This window comes from Pristis pectinata, chromosome 18 (assembly GCF_009764475.1).
Source record: "Pristis pectinata isolate sPriPec2 chromosome 18, sPriPec2.1.pri, whole genome shotgun sequence".
Taxonomy (NCBI): domain Eukaryota; kingdom Metazoa; phylum Chordata; class Chondrichthyes; order Rhinopristiformes; family Pristidae; genus Pristis; species Pristis pectinata.
Window position 1 is genome coordinate 3,163,862 of NC_067422.1, and position 18,291 is coordinate 3,182,152.

Genomic DNA, 18,291 nt, shown 5'->3' on the forward strand with positions numbered 1-18,291 from the left:
TCATCACCTCTGGAGACATTTTAGGTCCCATCAACAGCCTCCAACCTCATAGTTCCTCTACCCCGTACTGCACGTTTCTACCTCCTACCCAAGATCCACAAACCTAACTGCCCCAGTAGGACCATTGTTTCTGCCCCACTGAACTCGTGTCCTAGTATCCCGACTCCATTTTGTCCCTCTTGGTCCAGTCTCGTCCCACCTTTGTGACACTTCGCATGCTCTCCACTACTTCAACAGCTTTCAGTTCCCCGGCCCCAACCACCTTGCTTTCACCATGGACATCCAGCCCCTGTACACTTCCATCCTTCATCAGGAAGGCCTCAAGGCTCTCCGCTTCTTTATTGACAACAGACCCAGCCAGTTCTTCACTGCCGCCACCCTCCTTCTGGCATAACTGGTACTCGCCCTCAACAACAACTCTTTTGGCTCCTTGCACTTTCTCCAGACTAAAGGTGTAGCCATGGGCACTCACATGGGCCCAGCTATGCCTGCCTTTTGTTCAACTATGTTGAACGGTCCGTGTTCCAAGCACTCCCCAATTCTTTCTCCGCTACATTGACAACTGCATTGGTGCTGTTTCCCGCTTGTCAATTTCATGAACTTTGCCTCCAACTTCCACCCTACCCTCAAATTCACGTGGTCCATCTCTGACACTCTTTTCCCCTTTTTTGATCTGTCTCCACATCTGGAGACAGATTATCTACTGACATATTTTACAAACCCACTGACTCCCACAGTTAGCTGACTACACCTCTTCCCACCCTGTCCCTTGCAAGGACTACTATTCCCCTTCTGTCAGTTCCTCTGCCTCCACCGCATCTCTTCATATGAAGAGGCTTTCCATTCCAGGACATCAGATGTCCTTTTTTTTTTCCCAGAAAATGGGGTTTCCCCTCCACCGCTATCAATGCAGCCCTCACCCACATCTCCATTTCCCGCACATCTGCCCTCACACCATTCCCTCTCCCCCTCCCTCTTCTCACCCCCCCCCCCCCCCCCCCCCCCCACCAACCCTCTAAACCGTCCTTCCAGGTGAGGCAGCATTTCACCCACGAATCTGTCGGTATCACTTATCGCATCCAGTGCTCCCGGTGCAGCGGCCTCTACATCGGTGAGACCCGACGCAGATTGGGGAGCCACTTCGTTGAACACCTTTGCTCAGTCCACCACAACAGCCAGGTCCTCCCGAGGACCAGCCACTTCAATTCCACATCCCACTCCCATACTGACATGTCCATCCACAGCCTCCTCTACTGCCACATTGAGGCCAGACGCAGGTTGGAGGAACAACACCTTGTTTTCCATCTTAGTAGTCTCATTGATTTCTCTAACTTCTGGTAACCTCTCCCCTCTATTTTCCCTCATTCCTGTGGCCCCTTCACCTCTTCTGTTTCTCCTCTCCTGCCCTCACAATCCACCCACCTCCTTCCCTTTATCCCATGGTCTACTGCCCTCTCCTATCAGATTCCTCCTCCTTCAGCCCTTTGCCTCTTCCACCCGTTAACTCCCATACCATTCTCACATCCTTTCATCCTCCATCCTCCATCCCCCACCTACCTATCTCCCCCCTCTCACCTGGACTCGCTTATCACCTGCCAGCTCGTGCCCCTCCTCCTCCCCCACCCTTTTATTCTGGCTTCTGCCCTCTTCCTTTCCAGTCCTGATGAAGGGTCTCAGCCCAAAATGTTGACTGTCCATTTCCCTCCATAGATGCTGCCTGACCTGCTGAGTTCCTCCAGCACTTTTTGTTGCTCCAGATTTCCAGCATCTGCAGATGTGTTTGGCGTTTGCATTCCCCCCCATGACTTCTTGGGGTTCCTCATGGGTTGGTAGGTTAATTGGCTGCTGTAAATTGCCCCCAGTGAGTGTGAGTGGTCGAGTGTGGCAGAAGTGATGAGAATGTGGTGAGGAAAAATGGTGTAAGTGAAAGATTGATGGTCAGCATCTCAGTGGGCTGAGTGGCCTGTTTCTGTGCTGAAGCTCTAAGAGAGCACCTGAATCACCAGAAAAGGTTAAGGGCCAAATAATGGTAAAGGGGATCAGTGTAGGTGGGTAGACGGTGGTTGATGTGGACATGGTAGGTCGAAGGCCCTGTTTCAGTGCTGTATGATTAAATGTGTTAACGGTTCGGTCCTCACCATCTTTGCGGCACTCTGTTCCAGACCTTCATCACTCACATCTCACCAGCAACAGCCAGTATTTTCAGCTACTTTCAGTGTACTTCTAAATCATATCAAAGCTCTTTTAAAAAAAAATTTAGCCTCATCCCATATGAGTCGCATCCGTTTATAAACATGTGGCTTTTAATGTAGTGGTTGCTCTGTGTAGGGTGAACTAATTCTGTAGTTGCTTGTTACTCCAGAAATTTGCCAGCAGCACAATGTTGGAAGTTGATGCAACTGTTCTGTTGAAATCTTCATGACAGTGAATTATGCAACTTCTGTGTATTTTCTTTGCAGCCTCATCCTAAAGGTGCTAGGATAGATGTATCCATCAATGAGTGTTATGACGGCTCTTATGCGGGGAATCCTCAGGATATTCATTCCCAGCCTGGCTTTGCCTTTAGCCGCAACGGTCCTGTGAAAAGGACGCCAGTGACTCACATCTTGGTTTGCAGGTGAGCTCTGCTGCATCCAGAGAGACGTGTTCATGTTGTGCACAGGTGTTGCAGTTGCCTAGGGCTTCACTACCTTCCTGTTTGCTGTGGGACTTTTCTGTGTTAATTCAACTGCATGTCATGGAGTCTTGGGAATGGTGCACACATTGCAAATTATTGTTTCCATTAACCCACCATCTTCAGCTGTGGATCTGAATGGCACTTGATTCTGTTTTAAGATTTATCCAGTACTGAGACCATGGCATTAAGAAAACCTGTTGGGACTAAACAATACAGCCAAAAAATTATAATCAATTGCGTTATGTCTCTCTTGATTGGAAGAAAATGGACTGGAAGCAGCCCATGCCACACTATGTATACTGATATAAATGATGGGTCACTAAAATATTTTATCAAATTACTAGCAGATTTAATCTTGATCAGTCCAGGTGGAAGAGGAAGAAAATGGGGAATGAGAACAAAATATTAAAAATCAAGGTACAAAAGGTACCTTGAACTTCACATGCTATTTAATTAGATTGTGGCTGATAGCCCCTGACACTACCTTCCTTCCAGTTCCCCACCAAAAAAAAATCCTGACTTCATGGTAGTCCAAAAATCTATTCAGTTCTTAGTGGTAGAGAATTCCAAAGATTCACAAACTAGGAAGAAATTCCTCATTTTCTCAGTCCTAAATGGGCAATCTTTTATCCTGAGACAATACTCCCTACTTCTATGCTCCTCTGTAGAGCAAGCTCTTATAGCTTCTAACCCCTCAATCTTTCTCAGAATCTTGTATATTTCAATAAGAAGCTTTGACCCAATCAGCTCAATCTCTAGGATAGGTCCTAGCCAACATGGTTTTGTGAAGGGAAGATCCTGCCTGACCAACCAATTGGAGTTTTTTGAAGAAATCACAGGTAAGGTGGATAAGGGAGAGGTGGTAGATGTTGTGTATTTAGACTTTCAAAAGGCCTTTGATAAGGTGCCTCACAAGAGACTGATTAATAAGATGAGAGGTCATGGAATTACGGGTAGGATAACAGAATGGGTGGAGCATTGGCTGGTTGACAGGAAGCAAAGAGTGGAAATAAAAGGATCTCGTTCTGGTTGGTTACCGGTTACTAGTGGTGTGCCGCAGGGCTCGGTGTTGGGACCGCTCCTTTTTACCTTGTACATTAACGATTTGGATGATGGAATAAATGGTTTCATGGCTAAGTTTGCGGATGACACCGAGATGGGGGGAGGAGTATGGAGTATTGAAGAGAGAGGAAGGTTGCAGAGGGACCTAGACAGTTTAGGAGAATGGGCAAGGAAATGGCAGATGAGATTCAATGTAGGGAAATGTGCAGTTGTACACTTTGGAAGCAGAAATAAGCGGGCAGATTATTATCTAGGAGGAGAGAAAATCCAAAGTACGGAAGTATAAAGGGACTTGGGGGTACTCGTGCAGGATACCTTAAAGGTTAACCACCAGGTCGGATCGGTGGTAAAGAAAGCGAATGCTATGTTGGCATTCATTTCGAGAGGTATAGTGTATAAAAGTAAGGAAGTGTTAATGAGGCTCTACGGGGCACTAGTGAGGCCTCATTTGGAATATTGTGCGCCGTTTTGGGCCCCACATCTTAGGAAGGATGTGTTGACGTTGGAGAGGGTTCAGAGGAGATTTACGAGGATGATTCCAGGAATGAAAGGGCTTACGTATGAGGAGTGTTTGTCTGCTCTTGGACTGTACTCGCTGGAGTACAGAAGAATGAGAGGGGACCTCATAGCGACATTTAAAATATTGATAGGAAAGGACAGAGTAGATGTGGCTAGGCTGTTTCCCTTGGTGGGTGAGTCCAGGACCAGAGGGCACGATCTTAGAATTAGAGGGTCAGTTCAAAACAGAGATGAGGAAAAATTTCTTTAGCCAGAGGGTGGTGAATTTGTGGAACTCCTTGCCACGTACAGCAGTGGAGGCCAGATCAGTGGGGGCATTCAAGGAGGAGATAGATAGATACCTAAATAGTCAGGATATCAAGGGATATGGGGATAAGGCCGGTAATTGGGATTAGAATAGTTTTTTTTTCTTCTTCCCCCATTTCTCATTTCTATTTCCCTTTCCTTGGAGCAGACTCGATGGGCCAAATGGCCTGCTTCTGCTCCCTTGTCTTGTGATCTTGTTAGAAAAGCCCTTCAAATCTGCATGGTCTCCAAGATAAGTGTATACTTTGACAAAGGAGACCCCAGCTCTGTACATTACACCAGATATGGTCTCTCCAATACCTAGTTTAGAATGTAGGACATAAAACAGTACAGCACAGAGGAACAGGCCCTTTGGGAACTAATTAAATGTCTAACTAAACTAATCCCTTCTGCCTACAGAATGTCTGTATCCCTCCATTCTCTGCACAATCATGTGCCTATCTAAGAGCCTCTTAAAATACCTCTATCATATCTGGCAGCACATTCCAGGCATCCACCACTCCCTGTGTAATAAAAACTTGCCCTGCACATCTCCTTTGAACTTGCCCCCTCATCTTAAATGCATGCCCTCTAGTATTAGACATTTCAACCCTGGGGAGAAAGATACCAGCTGTCTATCCATGCCTCTCATAATTTTATATTATGAGGTCTTCCCCCCCTGCCCCCCCCCCCAATCCTCTACCACTCCAACGAAAATGACCCAAGTTTGTCTGACTTCTCCTTGTAGCACAGGTCCTCTCATCCAGGCAGCATCCTAGTAAACTTTTCTTCTGCGCCCTCTCCAAAGCCTCCACATCCTTCCTATAACGGGGTGACAGAACTGAATGCAATACTCCAGATGTGGCCTAACTAGATTTTTATAAAGCTGCAACATAACTTCCTGACTCTTGAACTCAGTGCTTCGACTAAAAGGTAAGCATGCCATATGCTGCCTTTGCCACCCTATCAGCCTGTACAGTAACTTTCAGGGAACTATGGACTTGGACCCCAAGATCCCTCTGTACATCAGCACTGTTAAGGGTCCTGCTATTAACTGTGTACTGCTCCTATACATTTGATCTCCCAAAGTGCAACACTTCACACTTGGCCAGATTAAACTCCATCTGCCATTTCTCTGCCCATATCTGCAACTGATCTATATCCCACTGTATCCTTTGGCTATCTACACTATCCACAAGGACACCATTCTTTGTGTCGTCTATGAACTTGCTAACTTGCCCATCTATGTTTTCCATGCCATTAACAAATCACAAACAGCAGTGGTATTGTTGACATCAGAGTGCAGCTGAGGCTCTCCGGTGATTAGTTTTGGAGTAACTAAAAGCCATGTAGAGGAAAAGGTCCCAGGTTCAGTGACCTGTCCCTGTTGATGCATTGAGCAATACATGGAATGTTAAGATTGGTCCCTCTGTATGTGCTCCCATTACTTGCATGGATATCAAGCATGTAGTTTGGATTGGGGGCAATGGATTTACTTTTTCCTACCACTTTCTTTTTAAGACCAAAGCGTACCAAGCCTAGTCTCTCTGAGTTCTTGGAGTCTGAAGATGGAGAAGTGGAGCAGCAGCGGACGTACATCAGTGGCCACAACCGCCTTTACTTTCACAGTGACACCTGTCTCCCACTCAGGCCGCAGGAGATGGACGTGGACAGTGAGGATGAAAAGGACCCCGAGTGGCTGCGGGAGAAAACCATTACTGTTAGTAATGTTCAACTCCTTCTGTGCTGCAAATCTGAAATAGAAATGCTGGAAATGTTCAGCAGGTCAGGTAGCATCTGTGGAGAGAGGGCAAAGGGCCTTCAACTTGAAATGTTAGTTCTTTTTTCTCTCTTGCCACAGGTACTGCCTGACATGTCAATTCTTTCCAGCATTCTTTTGTTTTATGTCATGCAAAAACTTTAGATTGGAGATTGTTAGCAAGTTGGCCATGTGAAACTTCAGGCAATGTTGTTGCTGACACTCTGTGCATGTGCTCAATCACCGTTTGTTATGTTAGTGGTGGGAGAATAGGGTCCTAGTGCAGCTGAATTCTGTTCTCACTTGGCACTAAGTTTCACTGCGACATTTAGCAACAGAGACCAGACTTTTTTCAGCTGCCTCCACTGCCATTGTTGAGTAGATACATAATTTTCGTCAGTTCAGCTGGTACCGTGGACTTGGGATTGAATCTCTGATCTCAACCACAGCCGTGCTGCAAATGTTGGTATGGTGATAAAGCTTTTGCAACAGTAATCTCTAGATGTCCATGTCATTAGTACTGTAAAACCACCACACTACAAGTTTCATGGTGATTTGAACTATTTAAGTTGGATTAATTTTCCAGGAGCTCTCTTGAGCCATATTGAAGATGGACAAATTTTCCAGGATGTTTCACCAATGCTTGCTTGAACTTTTTATCATTCTTCTTCCAATAGCAAATCGATGAGTTCACAGACGTTAATGAAGGAGAGAAAGAAGTAATGAAACTATGGAACCTGCACGTTATGAAACATGGGCAAGTCTTGTTCTTTTTTTTAATTATTTGTGCTGTTTCCTGTGAGATGCAGTGCAAGGTGGCTTGTGTTATCTTCTACAGCAGTGGAGTAGTCTGTTTATTTACCAACAGATGGAATTAGTTGCTGTGACACAGGAGGCTGGGCTGGCCATCGGGCAGACTGATGGCAGATGGAATTTCATTGTGTGAAATGATACATTTTGGAAGATCAGATAAGGATAGAACATGCACAGCAAATGGTAGGGTCCTAGGGAATGTTGATGAACAGAGGGATCTTGGGTACAAGACCACCGATCCCTGAGAGTTGCAGTACAGGTAGATATGGTGGTGGAAAATGCATATGGGATGTCTGCCTTCATCAGCCATGGCATAGAATAGAAGAGCAGGGATGTCATATCACAACTTCATTCAACATTGGTTATGCTATAATTGGAGTTATGTGTGCAGTTCTAGTCACCACACTGTAGAAAGGATGTGATTGCACATGAGGGGTTGCAGAGGAGCTTCACTAGGAGGTTGCCTAGGATGGAGCTTGGAGTTACCACTGGAGCAGAGGAGGCTGAGAGGTGACCTGATCGAGGTATACAAAATTATTAAGGGGATGGTGGGGGGTGTGGTAAGTATCTTATTCCCTTAGTGGAGGTGTCTCAGACAAGAGGACCTGGGTATAAAAAGGCAAAAAAATCAAACTGGCCATCTCCCCTCTACACTATCAGTTCTTGATACAGGGTCTTGACCTGAAATATTGACCGTCCCTCTACCTCCACAGATGCTGCCTGACCTGCTGAGTTCCTCCAGCAGCCTGTTTTTTGCTCCAGATTCCAGCATCTGCAGTCTTGTGTCTCCAGGGCATAGGTACAAGATGGGAGTCAAGAGGTTTAGAGGGGAACTAAGGGGGAATTATTTCGGAGAGTGGTTGGGATTTGGAACACGGTGCCTGAAGAGGTAGTGGAGGTGGGTATACTCTTATTTAAGAAGCTTCTAGACAAGCACTTGAATAGCCAAGCATGGAAGGCTACAGACCAAGTGTGAGTAAATGGGACCAGTATAGATAAGTACAGTGGTGGCATGGACATGGTGGGCTGAAGAACCTGTGTCTATGCTGTACGACTGACTCCATCCAGAGTCACTACCCGAGTGCTACTTCAGTAGCCAGCAATCCATCTTCCTGTCCGTTTTCCTACTCCAAAAAATGTAAGCATTACCCCAACTGAGAGAAACCCACTCCTTGCTTTGGGGCTGAATATAAAATCCACCTGTTGTCTCTGCTGCATTAACTGACACTACCCAGTGGCAAGTGCATTGTCTGGGATCAGGCATGCAACTGCATTAAGTATCTATAGCACTTGGGCTTGTGAGACAACCTATTAATAGGCTTTTGTTGCTCCACAGGTTCATTGCTGACAATCAGATGCATCAATCTTGCCTGCTCTTTGTAGAGACTTGTGGACCAAGAATAGTTGAGAAAAGCCTCTGTCGGAACTTTCTGCTTCATCTGGTTAGCATGCATGACTTCAACTTGATTAATTTAAACACCATAGATAAAGTAATGGCCAGGCTTGGTGAGCTGCAACAGAAGCTGCAGAGAGATAACTCTGCTTCAAAACTGAGACAGGAGCCCACAGGTGAAAGTCAGCCGAACAGTGAAGACAGTGGTACTGCCGTGAGAGACAAAACTTCAAGCACTGACATTCTCACCTCAGGTGTCACCAAACAGAGCAAAAGGCACAAACTTTGAAGTCAAACCGTTCACCCAATCTTCTCCCTTGATCCCTGACCCCTCCCTCCTATCCCCTTTCTTTTGTCCTCACTCCCTGTCCCCACCTTTTTCTGGACACAGTGGATCATCACTGAAGAGAGGAGGGGCAAAACAAGGTTTGTTTGTATGCATTGCAGCTGAAGCTGGCAAGCTCCAAATGGACACTGGGCTAATCATTAATTGAGTGAAGCAAGATAGCAGTGTTGTATTAAGATACTTTATTCTTGTAAATGTTGGTGTGTTCATTTAATTGTACTTAATTTAGCTGATGGAGTACAATTTTAAAAAGACATTACATTCATCACAGTGAACCAAGTGAGCACAGTTCATCTGGTTACAGATGTTTTTTGTGCTAATCATTCTTTCTAAAGATCTTATTTTGGCTACAAAAACCAAATATTTCACCCATCATATTGGCAGTTTAAAAAAAATGGTATTGTATAGTTTTAAAATCTATCTCTGAAGTGTTTTTTGTGATAAAGAAATCTCTGAAAGGATTGTGTTTCACTTCATTCTTTTTTGAAAAAAGCATGTACTTTAGATGAAGTATGCTGTATAAAACCATGAGTGTAACACAAGTCCTCTGTTTTTTTAAAAAAAACAAGTGCAATTGAAATATTGTGTATATCTCAGTCTTAATTTCCTTGTGACACAGGAGCAGTACAGATCTGTTCCTGTATGGGAAGGACTTTTTTTAAGTGTCTTTAAAACTTCTGTTTTAAGATGACAGTTCTGCTCTTCGCCCACACACCTCTGTGTCCTTTGCTCTTGCAATAAGCTTTTTTTATGCATTTGTTTTGTTGCTTTCAGCTTGCTGTCATGCCAAAGCATACAAGTGATGTGCTTCATTTAGGTTCTTTTTTTAAAAAGAGAAGCTTGGGGTGGGTAGTAGTGTTCTGCGTCACTTCCTGCTGTTTCACCATTATTTTGTGCTGGTAATGTTGGGGTTGTTTCCTTGACAGAAACTTATAAAGCAGTGTTGCTGCCTTTGCTGTCCTTCCAGTGCGTTATGCTGGGCTTGTCATATCAACAGTAAGGAAACGCTGTATGAAGTAGAATGAACTTAGAGCAGTGGTGCTGTTGCTCCAGAGGTGAGTGGGACTGGGTGAGGAGGGGCATAGAACTGCACAGCAAGGCTGGGCCAGAAGTACTTCATCTCTCTGTGCAGTTGATACTATGACTTTTTATTTTCCTGTTACCAACACACGGTATTTATTGCAGGAGACACTAAAAAAAAAGATGGGAGGTATGTATTTTACACAGTATTTTGTCACATCAGAGAAGTCAGTTATGCAGGTAGAACACATTTCTGAGTAATGTTAATGTTTACAGTTTTATTTCCAATGGAAAAAGTTTTTCCTCCACTACTGGGGCAGTACAAGGAATGCAGGTTTTTGAATTCAGTAAACACTGTGGGCCAATTGACGTTAAGTGTTTATTTTTAAAACTTCCTTAAAGATTACATTTTTTTGTTGTTTTTAGAAAAAGACTTATTTAAAATGAGAGGGAAGGGTGCTGCTGTTCGATCAATATTATGCTGAATTTACTATATCCCATAAGTCAATGATTTTTTTCTTTATTCCCAGCTATATGCATTTCTGTGAATCGTTTTTTAAAGTTGTCTGTATAGTCTCTGCAATTCTGTTTGTGGCTTTGATCTGCTAATGCGGTGCACATGTAAATCAGAACTTTTCTTTTTGTATTTTGGGTTGGGGTGCTGTAGTGTTTTCTTGCTGCTAATGTTTCTAAGCAAAATAATTCTCAGCTGCCACGGATAGTTGGTGTGGTTTACACAATTTGACAGCCCAAGATTTTGAATTAATGCTGGAAATTTTGGATTTCATGATATTTTACACTGACTTTTCCTTTTTTTAAAAGAAACCCCACACCTTCCTGTCAGTTTTTGTAACCAAACTGGTCATCGAATTGTTAATGGGTTTTTCTATTTAAAAAAAAATAAAATAAGTAATTTTCCTACTTCAAACTGAATGCCTATAATGCTAACCTTGCAAAACATTTAAATTAAAACTTAGAAATCAAGATTTTAGACTCCTTAAAGAAGCAGAGCTTGAGTGACTTGGTGATGTGCATGTGCTGATGTTAAACTGAAAGCCTATTGTTGCAGGGTCTTCACTCCCAGTCGTGATCTCCCACTTTCAACCCTACAGTTCCAAGACACGGAATGAAGGGAAAGGATCTGGGTGAGAGGGGCAATAAGTAAAACACAGGCTGTCTTGATCTGTTGTGATGTGCCAGGCCACATCAGGTGCTTCTCTAAATGTTCATTGCTCCTGTTTGAACACCTGTTGTAAAGCTCTCTCTGCCTTTACCAGCCCATACACTAGTGAACAAGAGTAGGAACTAGTGTGACTTTTTGCATCTGCCTACTTTTGACATGCATCTGTAAATGCATTGTAACAAAAGTATCGCCTGTGATCTTCCTGAGCTGACTTCCTTGGTGATTGGAGATAATGCAAACTAAACTATTGTTTAATTATTGGGACCAGGTGGAAGTGTAAAATAATTCTTTGGAGTATGCAGAGAAGTTGTAATGTGGTGCTAAAAATCAAGTTTCACAATGGGCAGCGGATACAGAACTGTAGCATTAGGGCAAGTTGCAGATGGATAATGCTGGGTGGTTGTATTGAGCAGTGAAAGGCTGTTCTAACTGCTCAGTGTACAAATGATCACCAAAATAGAACTGCTGAGTGACTGAGTTTTACAAGGTGGGAGGAGGATCCATGCAGCATAGATTGTTTATTGGCTGATGATTGAGGAAATAAGTTAAAAATGACACTTTAAATTTTGTCTTTAATCTTTCACTGTTCCATTCTGTATTTTTGTTTGGCCATGCATCACATAAATGTAAAACCTCTCCCCACTATGTGCTCTATGTTCATGTGGTGACTACCTTGTCCTTTATTGGTGGTGGGGAGTGAGGTGGGGTGGTGGTAAGGTGTTGGAACAGGGTTGTGACTGGATTATCAAGCTGTGGCTGTGCGGTCAAACAGGCTGTAATTATCAAACCCCAAGATCTTCGTGCTTGAGTGTGGAATGAGCTACTCTGCAAATTTATCCTCCATCCAATTCATTTCAATTTTTCTATCATTATCTCTGAAGTATTTCAAAGCCTGAAGAACTACCTCACCATAGTCACAGTGGAGAAAACTGAATTGTAAATGGGATGTTGCAAGAGGCATAATATAGAATAAAAAAACTGTGATTGTCTACACGTGTGGGTTGCATTTGCATTTATCTATTAGCTGTCTTAATAATTTTAATGCTGTAGCTTTTGGGAACTGTGGGCATAGTGTCATCTATTTTACATTCACTGGCCAGGAGTCTATCAATGTGGGACTGGAATTGTATGTAGAATAGATAAGTGTTTTAAATAACCTGCTCCCAAGTTAGATTTTTTGCAACTTTTTTTTTGGCTAGTTCAGTTTTTGAGTGAAGTTTTACAGCCTGCTGTCCACAACTTCAATACCCTAGGCATTGAAGGGTAAATTATATTTGTGTCACTTGGTTCTGATTCCTCTTTCGTCCTAACTTCCTGCTCTCTCCTACTCCATATCAAGAGATGACTTGCACATCAATATTCATTTCAATGTTACAGCAGTGATCCCTGTCCTCCTCTATGCTTCTAAGAGCTGGACTACCTACAGTATGTACCTCGGCACTGGAAAGATACCGCCAATGTTTTATCCACATCCTCTAAAGTCCACTAGAAGGATAAGTAACCCACTGTCGGTGTACTCACACAGGCCAACATCCCATTGTTACACTTAATTGGCACTGTTACCTGATGCACACCTGTTCTGAGCTCTGTCATAGGAAGGGATTAGCAAGATGCACTCAAGCTGTCTTGGAAAAAAAATATTTAAAGTGGAGAAGAAACATTTGAGATGGGATTGAGAATCTTGTCTGTGCATCAAATGAGTCGATTTGAAGAGACTTGGACTGGAAATGTTAACTGTTTCTCTTTTCCACAGATGCTGTTTTACCTGCTGAATATTCTGATGTTCTGCTTGTACTCCTTTTATAGATGTGTAAATACACTAAGAATCGGCCATACAACATAGAAACAGACCCCTTGCCCCATCACCTCCACGCTGATTCTTTTGCCCATCCACACTAATCCCATTTGTCCACATTACCTCTGTATCCTGTGCCTAACCTGCTTGTCTAGATGCTGCTTAAATATTGTGATTGCATTTCAGATTCCAACTACCCTCTGCATGGAAAAAAATTCCTCCAATTCCCTGTAAATGTTGCTCCTAAATCTATGCCCTCTGTCATGGAGAAAGGTTTCTATCTGTCCTATCCCTCCATAATTTTGTACTTGTCTTTCAGGTTCTCTCTGTCTCCTCCACTGCAAGGAAAACAAATCCACTCTCGTAACTGAAACATTCCATCCCAGGCAACATCCTGGTGAATGTCCTCTGCACCTTCTCTGGTGCAATCACATCCTTCCTATAGTGTGGTGACCAGAACTATACACAACACTCCAAGTATGGCCTAACCAGTGTTGTTGCAATATGACATCAACTTCTATATTCTATGCCCTGAACCATGGAGGCAAGCATGAAATATGCCTCCTCTGCCCAGCTGCATGGCCACTTTTGGACCCTGTGTGCATCTGTCACATTCTGTGCCTATTTTAGAAGGCTAGGCCTAGCTAGCCTTGTTCAGTTGTGGCTATGTCAGATCTATGAACATTTTGGGTCCTGGAAGCCTGATGTAAACTGCATGATGCTATTCAGAAAAATCTTGTAGCTCCACCTTGCTGTCCTGTTCTGTTCTTGGGACATTGCCAATGATATTTATAGACTTGGACATTCCATATGGTGCAGCGTTTGATACAGGGTCTTGGTGAATCGGAATTGATTGTGGGGAAGAGCAGCCAGCCCCACCACTGTGTTTTAAAGGAAGCAATATTAGACAAAGCAATGATTACTGATTTTTTTTGTGTGTATTTTCACTTTATTAGAAAATGCTTATTGCAATACAACTAAATCATGCTTGGCTTTAATCACGTGGCCAGAAAGTTGCAGAGCTTAATAATGAGGTAAAAAGTAGCACAATGAGACCCTGATCAACCTGGAGTTCAGATTCTTTGTGATAACTCAAAGCTCAGTCATGACAGAAGAAACCCTTAACTAGCTGGCAAACATTAAACTTCAAGAACATAGTTAAATTTCCTCATAAAATTACAGTATAGGATTGGCTGTTACTGGAACAGTGCTTTAGCTGCTGGCAGCTCTTTACAGGTGAAATTAGTGGAGGAAGATATTTTTGTTGAAAATCACCTATACTGGGCAGATACCTACATTCAGCCTGAAACCTTTAAATGTTAAGAACACCAAGCTCACAGATACATTAATTTCAACAGCATAACAGTTGTATATTTGCCTACTCTGGTCTGCACTGCTGTATTCTGCCATTGTCTGGCTGAAAACAGGCATGATAAATGGCAAGTTTAGCCCCACACCAGGCAGTGTATTTACTCAGATCTGGTTAGCATTTGAGTTTTAAGTACAATTTGATAAAGCCAATTGTTCAACCTTGTAACTATTCAGGTAGAGAGAGTATTAGAAGATGCAGTTCACAGGATAAGTGATAAGCATACAGGCACTTTTTAAACATCGTGATTGTCCTGCAACTACTTGTATCAACAAATAAAGGCACTTTTCATCAAGTCTCTGAACATTATTCTGGATGTTTCCAAACCCAGTCATTCCATAAAAAGTACATACTTCTCCTGTTTTCTGATATGTTCATAGTAGAAATTTAAATTCATCACATTAAGTACAGCCACCTGCCAATAGAGCTCATGTAGCATAACAATAGCAAGTTGTGGTAACTTTATATAGGTAGTTTTCACTAAATATAGGCACAGCAATTGATAGATGACATGTATAATGTAATTGAAGACTCTAGACTGATCCAGTGATGTCCCATCTGCCCCATTTCATTAAGACCTCTTCACTCCATTTGTAAGCAATTTCACAGTAAAGGTATAAGAAAACAATTCACTAGTGCAGCAGACCATTTCATTTCTACTTAATGTACTCAGTTTTCTGCTGATCAAAAGACTAGAGGAATAGAAGATTCCAGTCAGCACTGGTTCCAAAACTGGCTGTTAACTGACTCAGGAAATCTTCTGATGGAGAACACAAAATGGATTCTTCCATAAAGTTACTATACCACAGTCTTGGCAGTGTAAAACAAAGCTGCAACATTTGTGATCTAAACACATAGAAGGTTAGTGGGGCAGGTTGCTAGCTGTGTTCAGATATTTCATGGACATCTCACTTGTCATGCAGGCTCAGGCCACAAGGTATTAAAATATTAATTTGTACAATAACCACACACCAACATATCCACAAGCCCTTAACATGCCATCAAATGAACAGCCTGGGATTCACTGAGTGACGTGCTTGGGGAACATTCATGACTCAAAAGCTACTCTATGTAACAGTGTAATTGGACAATGAACAACTATTTTAAAATAATAAATGCTATCTTTTATATTTAAAATACACTCTCAAATTGCACTTACCATAAATGGGGAAAGAGATTTGGGGTAAGGATTGGGCTTTGAAGAAGATATAAAAGTTACCAATAAGTTTGTTAGACATCAATATAAAATAGTTCACATTTGTTCTCCAGCTGAGCCCATCTGTAGTTCACATGAACACAATTTTCTGCTGGGTAGCAGACTGAATACTGAAAACCTGTGTTATACCAGATGCTAGACAGCAGTCTCAAAGGCTGAAAGGAACAATTCAAATACTGGCATTTCTTTCATTTCAAATCATCCCTGGCCAAAGCTCATATTGAAACATGTAAAGAACAGTGCAAGGCTGGGGATGAGGAGGAGAAATCTGGCACTTCTTCAATTCTTAAATCGGTGCTAATGTCTAAAATCCAAATGTTACAATGGCAGCAGTCCACAGACACACACACATTAAAAACAACTGCAAAATTCATCTTGGCTATTCACTGAATAAACAAACTTCAGACTTAATACAACATCATTCTCCACAGATCCCTGTATCAACCTGGAGAACTGTTTAAATATGGAGCATTCTTATTATCTTTTTCACAAGAAAAATTCAGGCACTTTCACCTAGCTTAATATATTTTTTAAAAAAAGCCTTGAAAGTTGACAAAATTGCTTCTTTTCCTTCTCTGTCCCACAAACCAAACAGATCCAATAAGCTCAAGGCTTTTCCAAATATAGGATGTCATAACTAGAATACAAGGGCCATTCTTTACTGAGAGGCTCCAGCTCTTGCACAAGTTTGAGTTGACAGACTTAAGTCCTAACAGATGCCGTTAAAAATATGAGGGGATGCCCTCACTGTAGTCTTAAAAAACCAGCACTTTCCAACCGGGGTACACAAAGGAGCAGCCAAAGTACAAAGCTTCACAGGGCTGGTCCAGCAACCAGTCAAACACCACTTCCCGATTCCCCGAGCTTATGATCACTCGAAGTTTGAAGCTAGTGGCATCGTTGAAGGCTGAACCGAAGCTGACCACTTCCATATCGAACGTCACCGAGGAACCAGTGGAAACACACGGAAGCTGATTGGTCATTTCTTTGCCATTCACAAATACTGCCCCTGAAAAGGGAAAAGATAAAAGCAGTTAACTCCAGCTGAAATTATATGGCCAGCACTTTGGGACTGATGTACAACTGAGCTCAGACATTCCTCTCCCAACAAGCATTCAGGCAGCTATCCCTGTTATGTCTGGGGGAGGGGTGGGGCGGGTGAGGGCTGCATCAATAGCAGTGGGGGGGGGGGGGGGAATACTGTTTTCTGGAAAAAGGTCATCTCCCATATGCTGGAGTGGAAAGCCTCATCACAAGAATTGCATCCTTGCAAGTGACATGGTGGGAAACAGTTGGAATGTTTTGCTGTTTATGGGGAGTGCGAGTTGGTAATTAATTCCTGCCTTTCTCTACCAACCCCAAGATCAGGACATACAGTCTGAGATAAGCTGCATTGGGATAACACTTCACCACGCCTCGAGTCCTCAGTGATGCCAGTGCAAAATATTGGACTGCACAACTGGATGCAATCAGTTACACTGAGTTTTGGAACCTAACACAATCATGGTCCCTCCCTGCACAGCCAAGGCACCAGGCTGCTCTGATCCTGGCTCTGGATCCACTCCCCAGGGGAAGCCTCTCCCCATTATTCAGAATGGAATCCTGGTTGAAGAGCAAAGTGCCCCCAGAGTCTCCCGTTAAATTAACGACTGCTGGTCTTACCCTGAATGAACTGTTCTCATTCCCTGGCTCATCGGATAAATCAATGATTGTTTAAACTCAGCAGAGCTCTGCTCTCACACTCTGTTCAAACTTACTCACACCGTCCTACCACAGTGTGCTATCGATGATTAAAACCTAAACGTAGGAGCTGTGGTTAACAACTTCGCAGACAGGAACAAAACTGGCAATAAAACTGGTTGAAAGTTTAGGCTGCAGACAGGTTGGGGGGGAGGGAAACTGGGGCCGGCTGGCTGACAAAAGTTGGACCAATCTGGGGGGGTGTGAGGTAACGCATTTCGGGAAAGCAATGGGAATTGTGCTAATGCAGGACACCCGCAGGTGCAGAGTAACAAGCAATGCTTGGAAGGCATGTGTCCACAACCCCAAGACAGCAGTTCATGGACATTGGTCATTGGACAGGGGATAGGACAGAACGTGCTAAAACGGTATAACACACCAGTTAGGCCACAGCTGGAGCACCGCCTGTAGTCCTGGTCACCGTATCACAGGAAGGATGCAAGAGGTTGTCAAGAAGCTTTGAGATGTTCAAGAACTGGAGAATTTTAGGGAATACCTCACTGGGATTTTCCTCTTCAGAACAAAGGAGACTGAGGGGAGATACTTGCCGAGAATGGGAAGAAGCTACTTCCCTTTGCAGAGATTTGGGATACAGGTTTAAAGTAATTGGTAGCAGGATTAGAGGGGATTTGAGGAAAAACATGTTTTGTCCCAAATAGCAACTCTGGAGTTCACTGCCTGAAAGGACGGTGGTGACAGAAACCCTCCTCATATTTAACATGCTCCTGAACGAGCACGCGATCTGCCTTAATGGACAAGGCTACGAGGCAAGAACATGGATTACCTTAAATAGTTAGTGTTTCTGGTCAACATGGATACAATGGGCCTAACAGCTTCCTTTTTATGCTGTAACTCTGTGAACCATTAACATGACGTGGGAACAATTTGGGCTCACATTGGTAAATGACATTCACAACACACAAGAACCAGTCAAGAGACCAAAGAGACGTTTGATGGCATTTACCGCCAGTGAATTACTCAGATCCTGAAACTTTAAACAACCACCACAGCTGAAGGAGCAGGTTGGGTATCCCGAGATGAGAACTCCTCAGAGCCTCAGAAACAGTAGTAACAAGTGTGTTGGGAGTACCCTGGATGAGACAGCTCCAACACA

General features: G+C 43.2%; 2 protein-coding genes across 3 annotated transcripts in view; one reads left to right on the forward strand and one right to left on the reverse strand.

Annotated features, from left to right (window-relative positions):
* suz12b (SUZ12 polycomb repressive complex 2 subunit b) overlaps positions 1–12,140 on the forward strand; it is a 71,839-nt gene extending 59,699 nt beyond the window's left edge. The window contains exons 13-16 of the mRNA XM_052032960.1: positions 2,460–2,617; positions 6,065–6,263; positions 6,980–7,059; positions 8,452–12,140. Of these exons, the coding sequence (XP_051888920.1) occupies positions 2,460–2,617; positions 6,065–6,263; positions 6,980–7,059; positions 8,452–8,797 (783 nt within the window). The 3' untranslated portion in view covers positions 8,798–12,140. The remainder of the gene's footprint in view (positions 1–2,459; positions 2,618–6,064; positions 6,264–6,979; positions 7,060–8,451) is intronic.
* Positions 12,141–12,336: 196 nt separating this feature from the next.
* crlf3 (cytokine receptor-like factor 3) overlaps positions 12,337–18,291 on the reverse strand; it is a 61,065-nt gene continuing 55,110 nt past the window's right edge. For both annotated transcript variants that reach the window (XM_052032961.1, XM_052032962.1), the window contains exon 9: positions 12,337–16,446. In XM_052032961.1, the coding sequence (XP_051888921.1) occupies positions 16,193–16,446 (254 nt within the window). In that variant the 3' untranslated portion in view covers positions 12,337–16,192. The remainder of the gene's footprint in view (positions 16,447–18,291) is intronic.